Genomic DNA, 21,759 nt, shown 5'->3' on the forward strand with positions numbered 1-21,759 from the left:
GCAATTCACCTACAGCCGCCATCACTGTTGAGTCGATCTTAGTTAGCACACACTGCTCAGTCCGCTTTAGGGCGGCCATGATTGCCTGTGTATCCGACAGCGGCTCCGCCGACCCGGCCTCGTCTTCCTCAGGCGAGTCCGCGGCGTTTGGGCCTGGTTTCGGTGTTTGACTCCTCGGCATTTTTTTAGAGTTTTATGTACAACCAAATCAAAACACGGTCACTTTTAGATAGCTGAACACTTTAGAGACACATTTGCCCCACGGGAACGAGAAAAGAGGCGAAAATAACTTTTGAAATGTTCCTTCCAAGCAGAGCTCAGAAAACTGTGTCCTCACATGTCGCTGCTCCTACGTCCCCCCCCACTCAGGGCTTTTTGGAGTAGATCACATCATGACCTACTACAAAAACCTAGGGGTACGCAAAGATGATTTCAGTCTAGCAAGGGTAACAACAGCAGAGGTACTCATTAAACTGAGCGCCCTCCAACCTAACAAGGCCACTGGCCACGACAATATTCCCTCCAAATTCCTCAGAGACACAGCAACCGCCATCTCACCAGTCATAGCTCACATAATTAACCTCTCCATAAAACAGGGAAAAGTACCCAAAGACTTCAAAATTGCAAGAGTAACCCCCCTGCACAAAAAGGGCAGCAAATTGGACCCAGGCAACTACCGCCCTGTTTCTATACTTACCTCCATCTCGAAAGTCATGGAAAAAATAGTATATGAACAGGTCGAAAAGTACCTCGCGGAAAATAAACTAATCTATGAATTTCAATCTGGCTTTAGAACATCCCACTCCACTGACACATGCCTTCTTTATTTGAGCGACCACATCAAACAAGAGGTGGACGAGGGCAAGTACTGCGGCATGGTGATGCTGGACCTACAAAAGGCTTTCGACACTGTCAATCACCCCATTCTGATTGACAAGTGTTAGAAATTAAAATCAATGTTTTGATGGCATAATGTACCTTAAATGTACCTTCAGTTTAAATGCTGTTTTATACTGAAAAACCAGAAAATTATTGTGCACAACCAGTTAAGCTTTTATTCTGAAAATCCTTCATCTCCGGTTAGCATGTGGCTAGTTTACCATTTCTTATAGAGGTTAATTTAGTAGCGAAATGACATGGAGTGATGCACACCGAAACCTACTGATTTTAACACTGCAACTATAGACGTATTATTATTGCTGAATATTAAATGAAGGTATAGTTTATTTGAATAAAGTTATTGTTTACAGACGTGGGTAAGATGTGACAACTTCCGGAATGACCAGAAACCAAACCAGCCGTGAAGTATTTTCTGTATTTTTTAGAATATTAACTACAACGTTTAGAATGTGTTAAAGGAAAAGTGATGAAAGACAATATGAGGAGAAGAGGCGTGTTTAAGTATGTATTGAATGTACAATGCCTGAATCCTCTGTTTAAACGTAACAACGGACATTAAGATGTGGAGGGCCGGCCCGCAGGGAGGAGCCTACAGAAGCTATATAAGAGCAGCACCTGAGCGGTTCGGCCTCTTTTCTCTGCTAGCGAGGGCCAGAGACAGCTGCTTTTCTGTCGGACAATATCCTGTTTGTGACTGTACCACGCCTTTTTATTAATTAAAGTACCAATTTGAAAACATCTCAGAGACTCCATTTAGTCTCCTTTTTAAGCTTCTCTTTCCTGGACGCGAGAATAACCATCACAGTTAACACAAGCTAAAAGCAATTGGTTTTGATAAACTATCGGTGAGCTGGATGCAATCCTACCTGGAGGGGAGAGAACAGATGGTGGAGGTAAATGGTACTCTGTCCCCCCCCCCCCCCCCCTCCCAGTGAGCTGTGGTGTTCCACAAGGAAGCATATTAGGTCCGTTACTGTTCCTAATTTATGTAAATGACATGTCATCAGCATGTGACTGCAACTTGTTCCTGTTCGCGGACGACTCAGCCCTGCTGGTCTCTGGCAGGAGCAGATTGCAGGTTGAAAAAACCCTCAGCTCCGAGCTCGGCAGAATCTGCACCTGGCTCGCCGATAATAAATTATCATTACACCTGGGTAAAACAGAGTCCATTCTCTTCGGTTCCAAACATAATCTCAGCAAATCCTTAGATTTAGAGTTTAGAGTAGACGACAGAGTACAGCTACTTGCAATGGGCCTGGTCTACAAGATCCACTACACCTCTATGGTACCCATGTACATGTCAAAATTCTTCCCAAAGGTCAAGGAATACCATGATCATAACACCAGAGGGAGCTCCACAAATCATGTGAAACCCAGATTGGGCACAAAAAAGGGGGAATACACGTTTGGCAATTATGCCACATCAAGGTGGAACGCTCTTCCCACAACTGTAAAAGAAAGTAAAACTATACTTACCTTCAAAACCTCTCTTAAAGAGCACCTTCGGGGGAGAGCATTGCAAAACTGGCCCCGGTAATGGTACAAATCTCAACCTGTCGTTCAATGGACAGCTTCCCCCCCCCCCCCCCCCCATCTATGTATATACTCGCATTTTAGACTCTGTTACTAACTGTATATCTGTAGACTTGGTATGTCTTAAATGTCCGGTTAGGATGTATTAGAACGAAATCTAAAATGAAAATTGTAAATAAGCAATCTGTATGTAAAAAAACACCTGTATGTAAATTGTAAATAAGCCATCTGTATGTCAAATATCTCTTATATGTCTTAAATGATATGATGAATTGGAAATGGGGGACCCTGATGTAAACAAGACGAAAGTCTTTCTCTGGTCTGCATCCCCTTAACAATTGTATGTTTTGAGCTGTACTGTACCCAATATACAAGCTGTTAATAAACTTTTCAATCAATCAATCAATCAAACCGGAGATAACAACATCAACTTTCGTATTTATTTTCATTTAAAATGTTAACTGTGCAGCGTTTTGATTTGTTCAAGCAATTTTATTATTGTATTTGTCTTGTGAAAGGTCAAATAACATTGTCCCCAAGTGGCAGCCTCTGTAGTGCAGGGATTCTAAAAGGCTACACTTCCCAGCCTTCTAAGAAATTAAGATATGGGTAATGTTATGCTGTGTTCGTTATTCTCGCGTCCAGGAGAGAAGCTTTAAAAGGAGACTAAATGGAGTCTCTGAGAAGGTTCAAATGGTTACTTTAATTAAAAATATGGCGCAGTAATGTTACAAACAGAAGATTGTTCAGTCAGAAAAACAGCTGTGTTCTGGCTCTCCTGAGTGAAGGAAAGAGGGCGAGGACCACTTTTTCAGCTGTTAAATATCCTCTGCTGGCTCCTCCCTGTGTGCCGGTTGGCGCCGCTGGGAGCCGGCCCTCCACGTCTCCAATGTTCGTTGTTGCGCATAACAGAGGATTCAGACATTGTACATTAAATAACTAACGCCTTTTCTCCTCCTTAACTCTTTCATGACTTTTCATTTAACACATTCTAAACGCTGTAATCAATACTCCAAAAAATACAGGAAATACTTCACGGTAGTTTGGTTTCCGGTCGTTCCGGATGTTGTCACATGCTACCCACATCTGTAAACAATAACGTATTCAAATAAACTGTACCTTCATTTAATATTCAGCAATAATAATATCTCGACGTCTATAGTTGTAGTGTTGAAATCAGTAGGTTTCGGTGTGCAACACTCCGTGTCATATCGCTACTAAATTCACCTCTATAGTAAATGGTATATTAGCCACATGCTAAATGCTAACCGGAGATGAAGGATTTTCAGAATAAAAGCTTAACAACTGGTTGTGCACAAGAACTTCTGGTTTTTCAGTATAAAATAGCATTTAAACCTTAAACTGACGGTATGTTTAACCCTCTGGAGTCTAAGGGTATTTTCTCGATTTTTAGATGTTTTCTTAAATCACCTTTTAAATGTATTTCTTCTAAAATGGCACCCATGTGTTACATATCAAAATGTTCAGGATAATCTCTAGTATTGCTATATATGCAAATTACTCACCTTAGAGCACTGTTTGATGAGATAAGTAGCTCAAAAGCTTAAAATTTGACATCCGATTTTCGGAAAATCTTCAAAACTCTTGTGAAAACACAAATTTACTCATGTGATCGAATTGTTTTGGTATTTTAGATTTGGTTACCAAAGTCTTAGGATTACAAAAGTAGTGAAATATTTGAATTACACTGTATATAAATGTGTTATTCATGTCTAAAATGACATTTTATAAATTCGCATTCTGAGTAAAACAGCTGTCAATCACTCTACTTTCACCACAGCAGGGACTGAGATATATCAGGACTGAATAATGACTTCATATTACATAACAAGGTTCATGTGATGTGTAAAAAATAATAATAATTGAGCATTAGAACATTTTTTTTCAACCAACAATTTATTATAATTCCAACAATGTATATAAATATAACTGCAAAATCTCACTATTTACAATATTGAACATCAGAACTTTTTTTCCTTCAACCAACTATTCATTATACACTGACAAAATGATCCTTCCTCCAGTAGTCCAATACATTGTCCAGTTTCAGCAGCCCCATGTATTTATAGAAATCCTCTACAGTCAAGTCAGTCCATTTGTAGGTTTTACCCTTTCCCATCTCCTGTGCAGCCTGCTTGTTTGTGTTGGTACAGAGTGTCTGTACTGTTAGTGCACTGAAGAACAGTTTGAACAGGTCAAGGGGTTTGTTTGATACTGTTGAGCTGAGCTGTGGCCCGGGTGTGCGAGCAGGTTGAAACCTGGAGACAGGGGGAGCAGTGTCAGGGTCTTCGCCTGTCTTCCAAGACAGTGGAGCTGGCTGGTGCAGGTGGGGGTGATGGTGCGTGGGGGTGATGGTGCATGGGCAGCTGGTGGCTGTGTGGGAGGTAGTGTGCTCTACGAGACCTCTTTGCTGTCCGGGTTGATGGTGATGGCTGTGGTGGAGCTGAGGTGTATCTTGACATACACATACATAGCACTCCCCACAAATGGCAGGCACACATATAAATACATTAAATATCTCCGTTGTGGGACAAATAAAGGATTATCTCATGCATCTACACATGTAACCTTACTTATACACACCAAAATAACGTTTACACATAAAGTTTATCACAGACACACATGTAAATAAGTCTATGACAAAGTCTCATCTGTACAGAACAGTATGATCAAATAAAATACATGTCTATAAATGTCTCCGTTGTGGGACGAATAAATGATTATTTTTATTCATCTACACATGTAACCTTACTTATACATGCCAAAAATAACGTTTACACATAAATAACATTTACACAGAGTAAACGTTTACTAATCAAGAGTCTATTTTGTCCCGAGAAAAAGTTCATGAGGGGAAAATAAAAAGGTTGATAAATCCATTGTTCATTTTCGCGGTACTCCTCACAAAATGGCAAATGCACTACAAGTTATATTTACACTTACCCATCCTCAAATGGATCCCTGCTGTCCCTGTATTATTCTTCTTCAGAAGAGTCGAAGCCTTCAGGTTCTGATGAGCCATCTTCTTCACTGCCGCTCGCGAAAATAAAATCCAGCGCGTCCGCAACGGTAAAGTTCCTTCGAGCCATTTTCTCTATCTTCTTCACAGACTAAAAGACTGAAACTGATGAGAGAGACACCTGTTATATATTTTTTTATTGGTGGGTAGGTCCTTAGATTTCTAGAGTGTCCATTGGTCATTTCAGACCGACATGGCTGCCGGTCGGCCGAGATATCCTTGACTGACACACAAATCCACCAATCACACACAGTGTAACGCCGAATCAAGCTGCTTTGAGCGGCAATATTGGCTGAAGTGCCCTGGGTACAGTCTCACAGGAGATACTCTTGAAAAGCTACGATTCTAGCGATTCCGCAGATATCTGAATCATATTTCTACTCCTTACAAGCGAAAATCTATGATTAAATACGTAAATAATGTGTACTTGGACGCGCCGGCGTCCAGAGGGTTAAGGTACTTTATGCCATTAAAAACATTGATTTTAATTTCTAACAGTAACCTGTGTGGAAGATGCCGTCGAGTCACACTTTTTAACCATCAAATTATTTGACGTATAAAATAACAGATGGAAAGGCCATCTAAGTTTGTTTATCATTTGGGATTGCTTCTTTCTTTTTTTTTTTTAATGTGATGGCTATTGTAAAGGCCTGTCGCGGCTTCCTTCCTTTGTGTTCTATCAAACCACTTAAACTCCTTAGACAGACAGTTCTAACGCGTTTCCTTCATCACATTTGTTTTACTCACATTTGGATGACTTGCTTGGCCTCCGGTGGTGTGTTGATATTGTGCTATGTGTTTACTCCAAATAAAATGACCAACTTTTCACACATTCAACAAAGAAAACCGGCCTTTACAGTCAAATCAAACAAGAGGCGAAACTCAAATCAAATAATAAACAACTTACGTGGACTTTCTCTTTTCCTTTATTTGTAAAGGCTTGTATAACTTAAATGGTTAAAAACGGTCCCTCGATGGCATCTGCACGCAGGTTGCCCAACTCTGGCTCTAGGGGCTAGCGGCGTGGGAATTGTAGTCCTTTATGCCGTCTTGACTACAGATCACAATTAGATGGCCTTTTTTATTTTTTTAATATAAAACAAAAATACTGACTAACAAGGCCCATTTCCCTGTTGAATGTGGGTGGAAATGTATATTTTGTATTTCTTTTGGTTAACCATGTGCCGCATTTCATCAAGCCATCATCAGAAGCCAGAGAAGTGAACTAGCAACTAAGTCAAAGTAATACATTAGAGATGTCTGTTTAAAAGGCGTCTCAGTGGCTTTAGGAAGAAATGACAGTATCCTTTTTATGTATTCATTTTTGACATGAAGTGTCTGACTGACGGCTTCTGCTGTGTCCCCCCTGCAGGAGGAGTTCCTGAAGAGCAACCCCAATGGAATTAACCCTGTGAGCGCCAACGATGTCTTCTTCAGTCTGCATGCTGTCGTGTTCTCTGTGGTCTACATCGGCCAGGCCGCTGTGTATGAGGTGTGTTGACATTGTAGAGAAGCGTACGTTTATAGTGAGATGTGTGTTGATGTGTGGATCATGGAGTGGCTCTCTGTGTGTTTCCTCACAGAGGGGGGGTCAGAAGGTCTCGCGCACAGCCTGCTTCCTGCTGGTGGTTTGCTGGACGTTTGCCTTGGTCAGCCTGTTTGTTGCCGTAGCCAAACAGATCACCTGGCTGGATTACCTCTACTATTTCTCCTACATCAAACTGGCAGTCACTCTGATCAAATATGTGCCACAGGTGAGAGATACACAAAGTCTAGTTATTAAGAAATATGAATTAAGATTAGATTAGATACACTTTATTCATCCCAAATTGAAGAACAAATTGTCCCAGCAGCATGTTAACATGCATTAGTTAAAAATATAATTATACAAAGTAAAAATAAAAACAATAACATAATCAGTAACATCACAACTAGAAAATATATATATATATATATATATTTATATATATATATATATATATCAATAGAGGATCCATTATTATTATTATTATTATTACAATTATTTATATTAATCAAATCATAACATGGGATTAATGATAATCTGCACTACATGAACATGTTGCATTTTATATATAAAAATGGCTATCAAAAGGGTAATAATTATTGTAAATGAATTACTTGTTGCTAGCCACTTGAATATCAATTATTATATTAACTATGATCATTTCATTTACACAACTTGGGTTCCAACAGTAACATGGTGAAACCAGTAATGTAGTCTCATAAAATGCATAGTAAGTAATATATATATAAATACAAATAATTACCTTTACAATGTCTGTTATTCTTTAAAGGATTTCTGAATGAATTGATGATGCTCTTAACAATGTACTGTCAACATGTGTTGGCCTTGGTTCCGGGGCATGTTCCTGTGTATAGAGAATTTGCTGATTTAAAAAGGATGCAATGCACGTGTTCAATGTCAAGTTTGCCAAAACCAACATATATCACTTTATGATGGTATTGATTACAATGCTAGTCCACAAAATTCAGTTTAACATTATAAGTAGTCAGTTTAACATTATAAGTAGTCAGTTTAACATTATAAGTAGTCAGTTTAACATTATAAGTAGATGATAAGTAGATGGTCGAGCCTTGTTTGATGAGTGTTGCTGTTGTTCCTCCAGGCGTACATGAACTACAGAACGCAGAGCACCGACGGGTGGAGCATTGGCAACGTGCTGCTGGACTTCACAGGGGGAGTCCTCAGTATTCTGCAGATGATCCTTCACTCTTACAACAACGGTAAATATTGGCAGCTAACATTGCTAACAACATTTACTGGCAGCTACATGTCCATGATGTTTGAACGCAGTATAAAGCCACAGCCATTAGCTAGCCTAACACAGGAGACAGGACTAACATGCACTTCAGGCCTGCACAGCTACATAACACAAAGCACAGAGACGCTAGCATTACAACACACACAGGAGACTTAGGTCTGACCTCAGGAACAGGTATGTAGCTAATATTTGTTTTCCACTATATTAATGCCCTGACTAAAGTAAATAGTTAACTTTAATTAAAATGTGTATTTAAGTTTCTGTGGTTTAAACCCCTAAACTAAAAAAACTGCGGAGCTCCATTGGACCAAATGAAGTTAGTATAATATGTCTAAAGACTGAATGTTCGTGTAGATGTATTCAGGGCCTACCTATGTCAAAAAAGGGGATAATTGGATTATTTCAGAGCATTGACTAGAAACTAAAATGTTGACGCTGGAACTGATTTTAATTATATTTGTCTTGTTCATAATTGTTAAGCTTATTCCTAACAATTGTTTTTTAAATAGACAAAAGTGTAACCTTTCCTTAAGGGTAAAGGAAATCTGTCATCCCAAGAAAAAATATGCAAACACATTATTTGTCAGTATAAAGCCTGGTTTTCAATCATTGTGGCCTCAGAGACACTCCCTACGGTAGCTGTGAAATGATGTAGAAACTCCCTTAAACATCAGTTCATATCTTTTATACAATTTGAGAATAAGGTGAAAAATGGAAGTGGTCTGCTGGTAATAATGTCCAGCATAGTGATCATGTGACTGACAGCTGTGTTTCTCTCCTCAGACCAGTGGGTGCTTATATTTGGCAATCCCACCAAGTTCGGTCTGGGTGTTTTCACCGTGGTGTTCGACATCCTCTTCATGACTCAGCACTACTGTCTCTACAGATAGCGGCCACAGTATGAAGCTGTTACCGGGCAACCAGACTGATGCTGCCTGTAGACGGAGTGTCAAAAGAACCTTACAAAGGAGCACGCACAATAAGCACATACTGTTTCAAACTGCTGGAGAAGTTGTGGTGCCTGTCGTATTTGACTTCCATCATATGTTCTCTTCAGCAGCTTGCCTTTTAAAATGTATACCTCAGGGTTAGCGGGGCCTTTTTTTCTTTACTCTGTTTGACAATTATTGATGGAATGTATAAAAACCAATTATGTAACGATGACGATGTATGCACCTTCTTTTTATTTTTTTACTACTAAAATCATTCTTTTTTTTTTGTATAACTAGGTTCTGATTGATGAATTGCCATGCTCGTATTATCAGACACAGATCATAAACAAGAAATGACAAAGATATGTTCAGGTTATAGATGCCATCTTTACACATGGCATTATAATGTGCTTTAGGTAATCAGACTGCATTGGAAAGTGCTTGACCACATTACAGTACAGGAAAATGTATCATGTAGGTGTTGTGGAAGGATTGTGATCCAGAGGTAGTCGGAGTGTCACTACATTGAACACAAGCGTCTTCAGTCCATATACAACCACTGAGCTCTGAACATCCAGTTGTTCTCATTTTGCACCTGCAATATGAAACAACATGAACAATCCAAAGATGTATCCTTAGTGCAAATTAAATTGTTTTAATTTCATCCTAATTCACTTTCAGCTTTCATGTTTTTGTTGTTTCATTCAACTTAAACTTGATCTGCTTTAGTTATAATTAATATTTCTTAACCCTCCGGTATCACTGGACGTTTTTGTCCATATGGGTCATTTTTCACTTTTCATTTTGCAATAACTTTGGTTGTGTTGGTGCAAATGGCCTGATTTTTTGTAACAAGGCTATTTTCTCGATCTATTTTGGAATTCAAATTTCAATTTTTGAAATCGGTCTTTAATTCACAGTTTAACAATTCGACTACGCAAATTAGTCATTCGAGACAAAAATGTCCACTGCAAAAGACTTTGATAAAAACATTATATTAAAAGGTTTTTTTCACAACTTCTTTGGGTTCAATCTTTAAAGCAACTTCCGCCCTAATAGAAAATATCAAAAATGTAATCATTTTCAGGATTTTAACCCTTTAAATGCCATTTTGAATACATGAAACCGCTGTTTTTTTTCATGATGAAAACAGAGAAAATGAGTTATTTTCCCAAAAATACATATCTGGGGACTGGCTCTTTTTTTTTATAGCAGTCTTGGATATGTCAAAGATTAGCAACAAAATTGATTTTTTTGCATTATTAGTTTTTGCACAAAATCAGATTGAACAAAAAAAGTTACACATTAGTCATTCGGGACAAAAATGTCCACTTCCAAAAACTGCTCTAAAATGACAACAGATTAATATTTTTTAAAACTTTTTGGGGTTAAATCTTTCAATCAACTTCAGTCCTGATCAAAAACACCAAATGTTAAATTATGTTGGATTATGTAGGATTTTAACCCTTGAACTGCCAGTTTGAAAACATGAATTTGCGTTTTCTATGAAAAACATGCACAAAAAGGCAGTTATTTTCAATATAATAAATGTTGGGGGGGGTCGGCTTTTTTTTTATCACAGTCTTGGATATGTCAAAGATTAGCAATAACATTGATTTTGGTTGATTATTAGTTTTTGCACAAAATCAGATTAAACACAAAAGTTACAAATTAGTCATTCGGGACAAAAATGTCCACTTCCAAAAACAGGATTTTAACCCTTTAACTGCCAGTTTGAAAACATGAATTTGCATTTTCTATGAAAAACATGCGCAAAAAGGCAGTTGTTAGAGCCATTTTCTGTGTTGACAATGAGTGTATTATTTTCTTATTAATTTAGATCTTAATATATTCTTTCCATTTATGTATTAGTACCGAATTAAATATTCGGAGAAAATACCTTGATTAACTGCGAGCCACACCTGTGATATAAGGAAGGGGTGGGACTGAGCGTGAGGAGGAAATTGTCTCCAGCAATGAACGGGGAATCGGAACAGTCTTTGAACTCACGTTACACTGATCATTTTGTCTGTTTAAATATATGGAAGTAAATCAATCGGCCGAGGAAGGCAAAGAAATCAGCGCCTACAGAGCTTTATTTGGATGGTTTTTAACGTGTGAGTCAAGAAGCGGATCCCTGTTGACGTGGCACAGTTTTTAGATATCCCACAAGAATGGGCCACGACAGCAGTTATTTTCCATATAATAAATGTTGGGGGGGTCGGGTTTTTGTTTTTTTTAACACAGTCTTGGATATGTCAAAGATTAGCAACAACATTGATTTCGGTGGATTATTAGTTTTTGCACAGAATCAGATTAAACAAAAAACTCACACATTGTGTATGTATCGCTGTGTATGTCTGTTTGACATTATCAAAGGACTTTGAAGTTCAAACAATTCAAAACATCGAGGTCAAGATCATACATCTGTTTACCTCAAAGACACATGAAACAGCACAAATGAAAAACAAAACTTCATGAGAGCACACTTACTCCTGTCTCATTCTCACACACAATCACTCACACACACACAAGGTATATGGAGGTTTAATATGTAAGAGTGTGTATGAGTTTGGGAATGAGGGAGTGAGAGAAAAAGAGAGAGAGAGAAAGAAAGATATGAGGCGAAAACTGCAACTTGCTGTAATCCAAATTGTGAGAGAATATTTTAATCCGATCTGTGTATTTAGAGGTTCTCAGTCTTTCTGTAAAACTGTTAATCACAAAGTAATGCTTTTCGTTAAACCGCATATATTCCTGCCTGTAATGTGATCCTGCGTGTAACTTCTCAGGAAGACACAGGTCAAGAGGTCATCTGTCTTCCTGTGGGGGAGAAGCTTGGCTCATGTGGGTTTGCAATACAACAAGTCTTTGTCTCTCTATCTGGCTTGCATTAAAGGAAAGCCTGCGTGTTTTAAGGCCCTCCTCTTCTCATGTATAGATGTGTTCCTGTCTCCTTTGTCTTCAGAGTTTGCCTGGTGTCTCATAAAGAAGTTGTGCATATACCTAGTGAATTCTCCGGCCGTAATATACTTTCAATAAATGTCAATGTTTGACTAAGGCGAATCCAGCTTCCATTCCTTTCACGAGCATTGGCTCAGCATTGATAACAGAAGTTTTCCTCACAAATCTACTGTATATTGTTGTCTCTGTACACACACACACACACACACACACACACACACACACACACACACACACACACACACACACACACACACACACACACACACACACACACACACACACACACACTTCTCAGCTGATACCACTCTTCCTCATCCATACCAACACACCTACATCATATTAGTTGCATACATGTATTCCAATGGCTCTCATGCCCCTATTATACAACAGGCAAAGAAACCAAGAAATGACAAGCATGTAATTCAATGGTAAAATGTCACATCTGGTCATATACAGTAAAAAGGACAAATTGAACTATTTTCCTCCAATATAAAACCCTGACATTACAAAATGCATGATTTTATACCGGTATGGCGGAGAGATCAAAATATGTGGTTATAATGGGAGTGGCTAATGTGTGACTTTTTTGTTTAATCTGATTCTGTGCAAAAACTATTAATCTATCAAAATAAATGTTGTTGCTAATCTTTGACATATCCAAGACTGTGTTAAAAAAAAAAAAAGCCGACCCCCCCAACATTTATTATATGGAAAATAACTGCCTTTTTGTGCATGTTTTTCATAGAAAATGCAAATTCATGTTTTCAAACTGGCAGTTCAAGGGTTAAAATCCTGAACATAATTTAACATTTGGTATTTTTGATCAGGACTGAAGTTGATTGAAAGATTTAACCCCAAAAAGTTTTTAAAAATATGAATCTGTTGTCATTTTAGAGCAGTTTTTGGAAGTGGACATTTTTGTCCCGAATGACTAATGTGTAACTTTTTTGTTCAATCTGATTTTGTGCAAAAACTAATAATGCAAAAAAAAATCCATTTTGTTGCTAATCTTTGACATATCCAAGACTTTGATAAAAAAAAAAGAGACAGTCCCCAGATATGTATTTTTGGGAAAATAACTAATTTTCTCTGTTTTCATCATGAAAAAAAACAGCGGTTTCATGTATTCAAAATGGCATTTAAAGGGTTAAAATCCTTTTAATATAATGTTTTTATCAAAGTCTTTTGCCGTAGACATTTTTGTCTCGAATGACTAATTTGCGTAGTCCAATCGAATGATACCGGAGGGTTAAAGGGGCGTTATTATGCTTTTTGGGGTTTCTGCTTTCCTGTAGTGTGTTTTGTAGGTGCTGCAGCACAGGCAGTATGAGACATATAAAGAGCTTTTTGAACATTAAAGCATGGAAACATGTCACAGTAGAGGCACACAATATGATCCCGAAAATGTTAATAATAGGGCTCCTTTAGGGGTGTTTCTTGGTGCCTGGGATTATTTGTTTATTATTATTTTTTACTTGGATGTGTTGTAAATGAGGTCTCTACCTGAAAATGTTTTGAGTTTGAATTCAAGTTGAACGAATTGATAAACATTTATATATCCATACAACATCAATACCAAGGATCTGTGCAGCAGATCTGTATGTAGACTTATCAAATGGTGCATCAGTAAGCTTCGCTTTCCCCATCACTACAAATGATGCACACAGCACAAATTGTGAAAAAAACATCATATATCATCATATCAAATATTTTAAGTGATACTTCTGCTTCTGCACCCCGGCTACAGCCAGCAGAGCCGTGTGAAATGTGTGGGAACCATACGTGGGAACCAACCTTCGCTTTAGGATTAAGTCGGACATTTCTTCAGTAACTCAGTGTTTGACCTTCTACCGGAAGTGCTTCCTGTCTGAAATCCATGGTTGCGAACATGTCTTTAATTAAGTTTTGTACACTGCCCAGGCTTCTAGCACGGTAAGAATACTTTTTGAACATGGAGGTCATAACTATATTTTTGCTCCATGTCGGTAAAGATGTTCTGCCGCTAACAATGCTAATATCGAAGCTAACAGACGTGTCCCTTCAGCCTGTGTTAGGTACAGCAGACTTGTAACAGTGACTGTATTGAAATGCATGTATATAGTCTCTCGTTAAAAAGCGCTTAAAGCAACAGTCGATAAGCAAATATTTCAAAGCTATAATACACTAAATGGCTGGGGACATCTAGCTAAGGTCTCTTTACTCAGAAATGCAATTACTTTGTACTATTGTATTTGTCTTCCCTTGTCATGTGTTGGTGTTTATTATAGCTAGCCTATTTTAGACCATTGACCATTGTTAAACTGAATCAATGAAAGACCATTAAGTGACAAGATTTGAGTTTTCCATTAGATTCTTTATTAGGCTATTGGTTTTTATAGCTTGTAATGTCTTTGTATAAAACATGAACTCTCTCCAATTCTGAAGTCTTAGTAATGAATATTCTAAATACTTTCTGTTTAGTGTCTGATCCCCTTTTCTAAAGCTTTGGATATGTATTCAAGGTCTCCCATATCACATATCTTCAATATGTCTTATGATCGTACTACATATTTCAACTGTTTGTTTATGAATGATGAATTGAAACAGGAAAAACATTGGCACCATTTATCTTGACCTGCTAAATGATGGTATATGCAAGTGGCTAATAAAAACAATGGAAATCTATCAAAGGGCTGGTCATATTTTAACATTTACGAGCTATTTGACCAGCATGCAGATAAGATTACATTTTGCATCATGACACTAAGGTCTCATTTGGTGTGTGTGTGTGTGCAGGTGTGTGTGCCCTGTGTTCCCGCGCCTCGGCCAGGCCTCTCTGCTCCACACTCAACTGTGTGTGTGTGTGTGTGTCAGGTCTTCTTCCTGCAGTTTCCCACTGCTCTGCTGTGCGGTGAGATCAGGAAGGCCTACGTTGAGTTCTGTAACGTCAGCGGTGTCGCTCTATCCGGCCTTCGAGTGGCGTCCACACACCCTGATTTCTTCACCTTTGGCAGCCAGACCACGACCCCCCTCACACCTGTCAGCCCCACCTCAGCTGAAAACTGCTCCGCCTATAAAACGCTGGCCACGCCCCGGCAGCCTGGCTCCGTGGCGACTGAGGTGCTGGTCTCAGCGGGGGATTTCAGCCAGCCGTCTGGTGTGATGGACATCCCGATAGAGGGCAGCACGCTGCAGCCGGGGGAGTCCACCCAGCTGCCTCTTTGGCTCCGAGGACCAGACCAGGAGGGGGTGCACGAAATCAACTTCCTCTTCTACTACGAGAGCACAGAGAAGGGAAACAAAATCAGGTAAGACTTGAAATAAATGGAAGGGAGGGGAATTGCTATTAAGATCATTTCTAGGTACTGACCATGAACATGAGAAGCCTTTTTCTCAAAGGAACAACTTCATCAACGTGAAGCCCATGAGTGGCCAGCTTCAGCTGTAGCATCTTCCAGGTTGAGGGCGCGATCATTAACATTGCATTACAAGGACTTCACTGAATCAGAAGCTCCTCCTCCACTCATCCTGCCCGCTGCAGAGCTTTCCCAACTCATCAAAACCAACCTGCACTACCCCGAGACATACACACACCCCTTTGTCCAGGAGAGGTGAGACACACATGCAAACACATGCATGCCTGGAAGCTGAATCAAATCCTAGATTAATTCATATACAGCTCTGGAAAAAATCCTACTCACTTGCTTGGAATAAAGCCTAAGCTGTCTCTAATGTATCGAAGGTCTGTTAGAATGTTGTGAGTGAAGCTTCTTCTCTCTGTGTGCAGCCTCTGTGTGGTCCCCGTCACTCTCACCCTGTCCAACTGCTCCCTGGCCCGGGTGGAGGTCATCATCGACCTACGGCACAAAAGCGCCAGGTAAGGAGTGGGCCGTGTTTATCAGAATCAGAATGAGAAATTCTTTATACGTCCCACAGTGAAATATAGTATTATTAAAATAAATAATGATAATATCTTTTTTTTAATCCAATATTTTTTTGTCAAACTATTGATTTCTTTACTAAGACGCTGGAATAATGTAAAGCAGACCCAATTGATGTCGGGTCTGTCATTTTTCAATAATGGCGGCTCACTGTTTCATTATCCCTCACAAAGTCTAGTTCAAATTGAACATGTTTTCTAAGTTGTCATTATTTCCATTATTCTCCAGCCCCGAGTCAGTGGAGGTGCACAGCTCGTTCACCTGGGTGGGTCAGACCCAGCACCACCTGCAGCTGAGGCCCCAGGAGGTTCTATGCCTCACCCTGCAGGCCTGCTTCCTGCAGCCCGGGGTCTACAACCTCAACACGCCGCGAGTCTTCGCCAAGCTGACGGACCAGGGCGCCATGTGTGAGACGAGTCAGCAGACAGCCAGTCCTGCCCTCATCATCATCAACAGCGCCTGAGAGCAGCAAGCCCACCGGACTCCTCCAACACACCAACCACTCTTCTTCTTTGATTCTGGGCAGCAGGAAGCATTAATGTTTGTACCAATTACTAAAACAAGAGAATGTGTATTCATACCAAACAGGTTATAGAGCTCTCTGGACTCTTTCCCTTGCATGTAACTGTGTGTGTGCGGATCTCATCCACACACACAGCTCCACCCTCCGTGCTCTACTGGCTCCACACTCTGTGGACTAATGCAACAAACCTACTGCACTCTGGAGAAGCCATGTGTAAGTGTGCAGGGTGAACTGAGCTGTAGAGTAAAGGCGGTTACATAGTGTGACATTGTGACAGGAGTGTGACATCCTGACTATTGACCCCCCCCACCCATTCTGTACTACCATGAGCACGCAGTGGATTTTCTACAGTGTGTTCCACCTCTCCATATTGTGATCGAGCTCTTATATGCATTGACTTGACAGCTTTTTTTGAAAATGATGTATTATATTTATATAACAAATTGGTTGTAAATAGAAAATAAAAATGTAACTAATGATCTGTGACAGACTGTATAGAGTCAGGGTACATTGTGGTGATATTATGTACAAATATAATTATTGTGCTCGGTCACAAACAGGGCCTCAGCTCCGCCGTGGTCGTCTGCTATGAGAAGAAGCCTTCATTACACAATGAAACGCTCACACACTGAGCTCATGGGAATATTTTTGGCACATATAAATGTACTGTTAATACTTTTAGGCCAACAAAATAAATAAATGAGAACTTCCGTACTTCTCCAGCAGAATTTGCGCCAGACATTTAGACTTACGTTGGGAAATAAAATGTTAGTTGCCGTATCATTAAGGTAAGTAATAATAATATATACATGCAAAGCCTTCTGTGGTTATCTGAAGGAGGCTAATAAAATCAAACGATTTTAGAAGAGGCATTTAAGATTGACATTATCAGGTAAATGTTGACGATGGGACAAATACAAAACATTTGTATAACTCTTGCAGTCAGTAATAGCTGCATATACATTTCCACAACACAAGGTAGATTCTGAAATGTAAGAAAAAAGGAGAGCGTGGAATTGTAAGTAGAGCTACTATCCTGTTTTTGTATTTTGACAGATGGATTGAGCATTGTAGTGAATGTAACATTAAGGTAATGGAGTATAACAGTGAGAAATTATAAAGGTTAATGTTGAAAATAAGTTGTTACATTTTTCTAGATTGAGAATATTTAACACCCTAACGAACACAATGTCAGGTAAATGTGAGACTTGAAATATAAAGGACACTTATGATAGTCTATAAAGAGCAGAGGTGGAAGAAGTACTCAGATCCTTTTCTTAAGTAAAAGTAGAAACACTATGGTCCTAAAATACTCCATTGTAGGTAAAGGTCCATCATTCAAATTTGTAAAAGTATGAAAGTATTACCATCAAAGTAAAAGTACTCATTCTGCACAATGGTCCATTTCAGAATAATATAAATTACAGCAGCTTAATGTAGCCTACGTAAAGGATCAAAAATATTCTCAGCTCTATAATACTCAAGTAAAGAACAATAATGTCAGTGAGTAAATGTACTGAGTTACATTCCCACACTGCTAAAGAGGGACAAATGTAGGAGGGAGGAGAGGAGAGCATCACAAATAAATGAATCCGAATATTTTCCAGAAAAAATCTTTATGAGTTCATGATTTAGATGTTTTATATATTTATATTTTGCACAGAGTGCTGCAGATACACTCCTGTACTATAGGTGGCGAAATGCACCTTCAACTTGGTTTGCAGTCGGTCATTAAACCAAAGAAGACGAAGAAGAGGCATAAGAAAACAAACAGATGTGTCTTGTGACCAGCTTTTGAGGAAGCAGTCAACTCAGCTGGGGTAAGTTTATTTTTTTACGTTAACTTATGTTAGATAAAGTAAAAAGTATGCTCCTTTTCCTGTAATGTGTACTTTGAAGTTCCCACAAGACACAAAGGCGTTTGAGTTTCAGTTCAGGTGTTTTCAGGCATTGGAGATGCTCTGTCAGGAGTCTTCCTTTAAAGATGATAACATGTTCCTCTTCTACTGGAGCTCCTGGTTACTGAGCTGCAGCCTCGATACTTAAAGTGTAGCCTTTAGTCCACAAGGGGCACCTCTTTTAAGGATTGTAATCATTGTAATGATTTTACATTGGGAAAGGTATATTTCGAGGTAATACAATGGAGTGTTGGGGATGCTAACGTTACTCTCAAAGCTTTACAAGCTAACAGTGACTGGAACAAGTTTGACTAGTAAGTAGCCTACTAATAGAAGAATGTCAAACTGCTTTGTAAAAAAATGTATCAAATTTAGTATGTAGCCTACAAGTGATACGAAATGTTGCCAACTCCTAATACAAATCAATTATAATTCACATGTCATTAAAATGTCGTGTCTCCTCTGCTCGCACCGTTTACAGCTCATTAAAATAGAGAAGCAAAGGTCGAAAATGTTTGTATTTCAGTAGTTTGTTCTCAAACAATAGCACAGAAAACCACTTCTTCAATGACATTGCAAGTATGAATGTAGTTGAACTACAAGAAAGCTACAAAGTAACATTAAGTTCACCTGGGACTGGGCAACATATTGATGTTAAATAGATAACGTGATATAGGTTTAAACATTCTGTTAGATTCTGAAATCTGTATCTTTCTTGGTTTTAAAGGCTACATTACAGTTAAGGGATGTCATTCAACATTTTATATTATTGGTCTAACCCACTCAGTCGTTTTATCCACTGACTTTACTAATGATTATTTATCAAAAATCTCATTGTGTATTTTTTATGAAAGTATCAATATCAACAATTCTGCTGCATTACTGGTATTGAGGTCTTAATTAAAACATTTCGAGATATTTCATATAGCCTACTCTTATCGAAATTGCAATATCCAAATTGCAGTTATCTCAATATTTAGTGAAAGGCAAAATATGTGAAAATATCTGAATCAAGCATCTTGGTCCCACAGAGAAGTCTCTACAAACGGTATTCTACATACTTCAATACAAAATGTCCGCCACAGATCCTCTTAAAAATCCCACCATGATTATATTAATATATTTTCAATGGTAATGTTTAAAAAATGGTAATTCCCTCTTATATTGCGAATCATATCGCAATTGCAAAATAAGTCAATATAATCGCGATGAGTAATTGTTTCTAAATCATGCAGCCATAGTAAATATGTATGTGATTTGAAAGGGCTGACAGCAGCAGAAGCTATTCTCTGAAGGACACCTGCTGAACATTGAACCCAAATAAATAGAAAATGGCCTTGTGACCATCATAAAGTGTCTGAATTCACTGTTTTCTGTTATTTTGCCTGTGTGTCTCATGTCCTGCAGGCTGGCAGCAGGATGTTCTCTGTGAGCTCAGCACAGAGACGGCTCCCCGCTCAGCTGCTGCTGCTGCTGTGGACACTCACACACTTCTCTGGTGACTAACAGCTGTTTCTGTTCACTGCTCTCACACACACTCACTGCCTGTTAAATGTTTATACACACACTGTTTGGATGAAAACCTGTTCCATCATCCTTGAAGCATGTAGTTACCTCGTGAAGATTATGATAATGGTAACATTTGAAATACTATTATAGTTAGTTCGGTTTCAAGTCGAATACACACAGAGATAATAAAGAAACAATAAGCCATTACTTTTGAATTATTATCAAACCAAAGTTAACGTATCATAGTGGAAACATTTAGTTTATTAACCTTTTTATTTACAATTGTCACAATTCATAAAATGAAAACAGTCAAATGTATGTATATCAAATATATTTAAAGCTTATTTGACATTATGTTCATACCTCACTTTATATTTGCTAATCATCATTTTTTTAATCTATTCAGTATATCACACATTTTATTTTCCTTTTTCAAACTACTCAAGATTGAACAGCTGTAATTCTGTATTCTCACTACCACATTACAGTGGGTCAGCCTTCAGATGTTATACTTCACACATTCTGCTTTACAAGGATGCATACCAATATGTTTGTTTCTGTAAAAACCTTTGGTTGGTTTTCCAAAGCTTTATCCTAAAAAACATTCTGTGTGTTCTCCAGAGTCCAGCGTGTATCTGTTGGGTCCAGATGTCTTCACACTTCAGAAGAACTCTGGAGCCAACATCAGCCTTACTTCCAGGTGAGGACAGTCAGCCTGCAGCCTCTGCTCCAGGCACTGTAGTGATGGACAGAGGGACTGGACTCCTTTGTTCCCTTAACAGTCTGCTAAGGGCATGAACTGTAAATGCATGAGCATGTTCAGTGGCACCGGCTGCCTGAGTTTCAGATACAAACAACCTTTGACTTCCCTCATATTCTTCAACAGATTGACCATGACGGGCTACATTTATAGCAGGATACACTCATAGCAGGCTACATTCTTTGCATGCTAGATCCATAGTGGGATAAACCCATAGGGGGCAACACCAAGTGGGGTAAAAAAGTATTTAGTCAGCCACCAATTGTGCAAGTTCTCCCACTTAAAAAGATGAGAGGCCTGTAATTTTCATCCTAGGTACACTTCAACTATGAGAGACAGAATGGGGGGAAAGAATCCAGGAAATCACATTGTAGGAATTTAATAAATTAATTGGTAAATTCCTCGGTAAAATAAGTATTTGGTCACCTACAAACAAACAAGATTTCTGGCTCTCACAGACCTGTAACTTCTTCTTTAAGAGCCTCCTCTGTCCTCCACTTGTTAACTGTATTAATGGCACCTGTTTGAACTCGTTATCAGTATAAAAGACACCTGTCCACAACCTCAAACAGTCACACTCCAAACTCCACTATGGCCAAGACCAAAGAGCTGTCCAAGGACACCAGAAACAAAATTGTAGACCTGCACCAGGCTGGGAAGACTGAATCTGCAATAGGTAAGCAGCTTGGTGTGAAGAAATCAACTGTGGGAGCAATTATTAGAAAATGGAAGACATACAAGACCACTGATAATCTCCCTCGATCTGGGGCTCCACGCAAGATCTCACCCCGTGGGGTCAAAATGATCACAAGAACGGTGAGCAAAAATCCCAGAACCACACGGGGGGACCTAGTCAATGACCTGCAGAGAGCTGGGACCAAAGTAACAAAGGCTACCATCAGTAACACACTATGCCGCCAGGGACTCAAATCCTGCAGTGCCAGACGTGTCCCCCTGCTTAAGCCAGTACATG

The 21,759-nt window shown here is 39.0% G+C and overlaps 4 protein-coding genes across 4 annotated transcripts in view; all 4 read left to right on the top strand.

Moving 5' to 3' along the window:
- Nucleotides 1-9,441, top strand: part of LOC117558838 (cystinosin-like) — a 78,659-nt gene extending 69,218 nt beyond the window's left edge. The window contains exons 9-12 of the mRNA XM_034235274.1: nt 6,846-6,965; nt 7,057-7,227; nt 8,122-8,239; nt 9,061-9,441. Coding sequence (XP_034091165.1) covers nt 6,846-6,965; nt 7,057-7,227; nt 8,122-8,239; nt 9,061-9,167 — 516 coding nt within the window. The 3' untranslated portion in view covers nt 9,168-9,441. The remainder of the gene's footprint in view (nt 1-6,845; nt 6,966-7,056; nt 7,228-8,121; nt 8,240-9,060) is intronic.
- A 4,563-nt stretch (nt 9,442-14,004) lies between these two features.
- mrpl55 (mitochondrial ribosomal protein L55) overlaps nt 14,005-21,759 on the top strand; it is a 40,379-nt gene continuing 32,624 nt past the window's right edge. Inside the window, exon 1 of the mRNA XM_034235309.1 lies at nt 14,005-14,108. Coding sequence (XP_034091200.1) covers nt 14,053-14,108 — 56 coding nt within the window. The 5' untranslated portion in view covers nt 14,005-14,052. The remainder of the gene's footprint in view (nt 14,109-21,759) is intronic.
- LOC117558663 (trafficking protein particle complex subunit 8-like) lies at nt 14,156-17,344 on the top strand. The gene is made up of 6 exons (XM_034234996.1): nt 14,156-14,161; nt 15,030-15,165; nt 15,276-15,463; nt 15,555-15,766; nt 15,943-16,032; nt 16,325-17,344. The coding sequence occupies exons 1-6, from the start codon at nt 14,156-14,158 to the stop codon at nt 16,557-16,559; spliced, it is 867 nt and encodes a 288-aa protein (XP_034090887.1). The 3' UTR covers nt 16,560-17,344.
- The window catches only part of ctns (cystinosin, lysosomal cystine transporter), a 28,981-nt gene continuing 25,532 nt past the window's right edge, over nt 18,311-21,759 (top strand). The window contains exons 1-3 of the mRNA XM_034235324.1: nt 18,311-18,439; nt 19,925-20,015; nt 20,648-20,726. Of these exons, the coding sequence (XP_034091215.1) occupies nt 19,937-20,015; nt 20,648-20,726 (158 nt within the window). The 5' untranslated portion in view covers nt 18,311-18,439; nt 19,925-19,936. The remainder of the gene's footprint in view (nt 18,440-19,924; nt 20,016-20,647; nt 20,727-21,759) is intronic.

The sequence above is a fragment of the Gymnodraco acuticeps genome, unplaced genomic scaffold, assembly GCF_902827175.1.
Source record: "Gymnodraco acuticeps unplaced genomic scaffold, fGymAcu1.1, whole genome shotgun sequence".
NCBI classification, from domain to species: Eukaryota; Metazoa; Chordata; class Actinopteri; order Perciformes; family Bathydraconidae; genus Gymnodraco; species Gymnodraco acuticeps.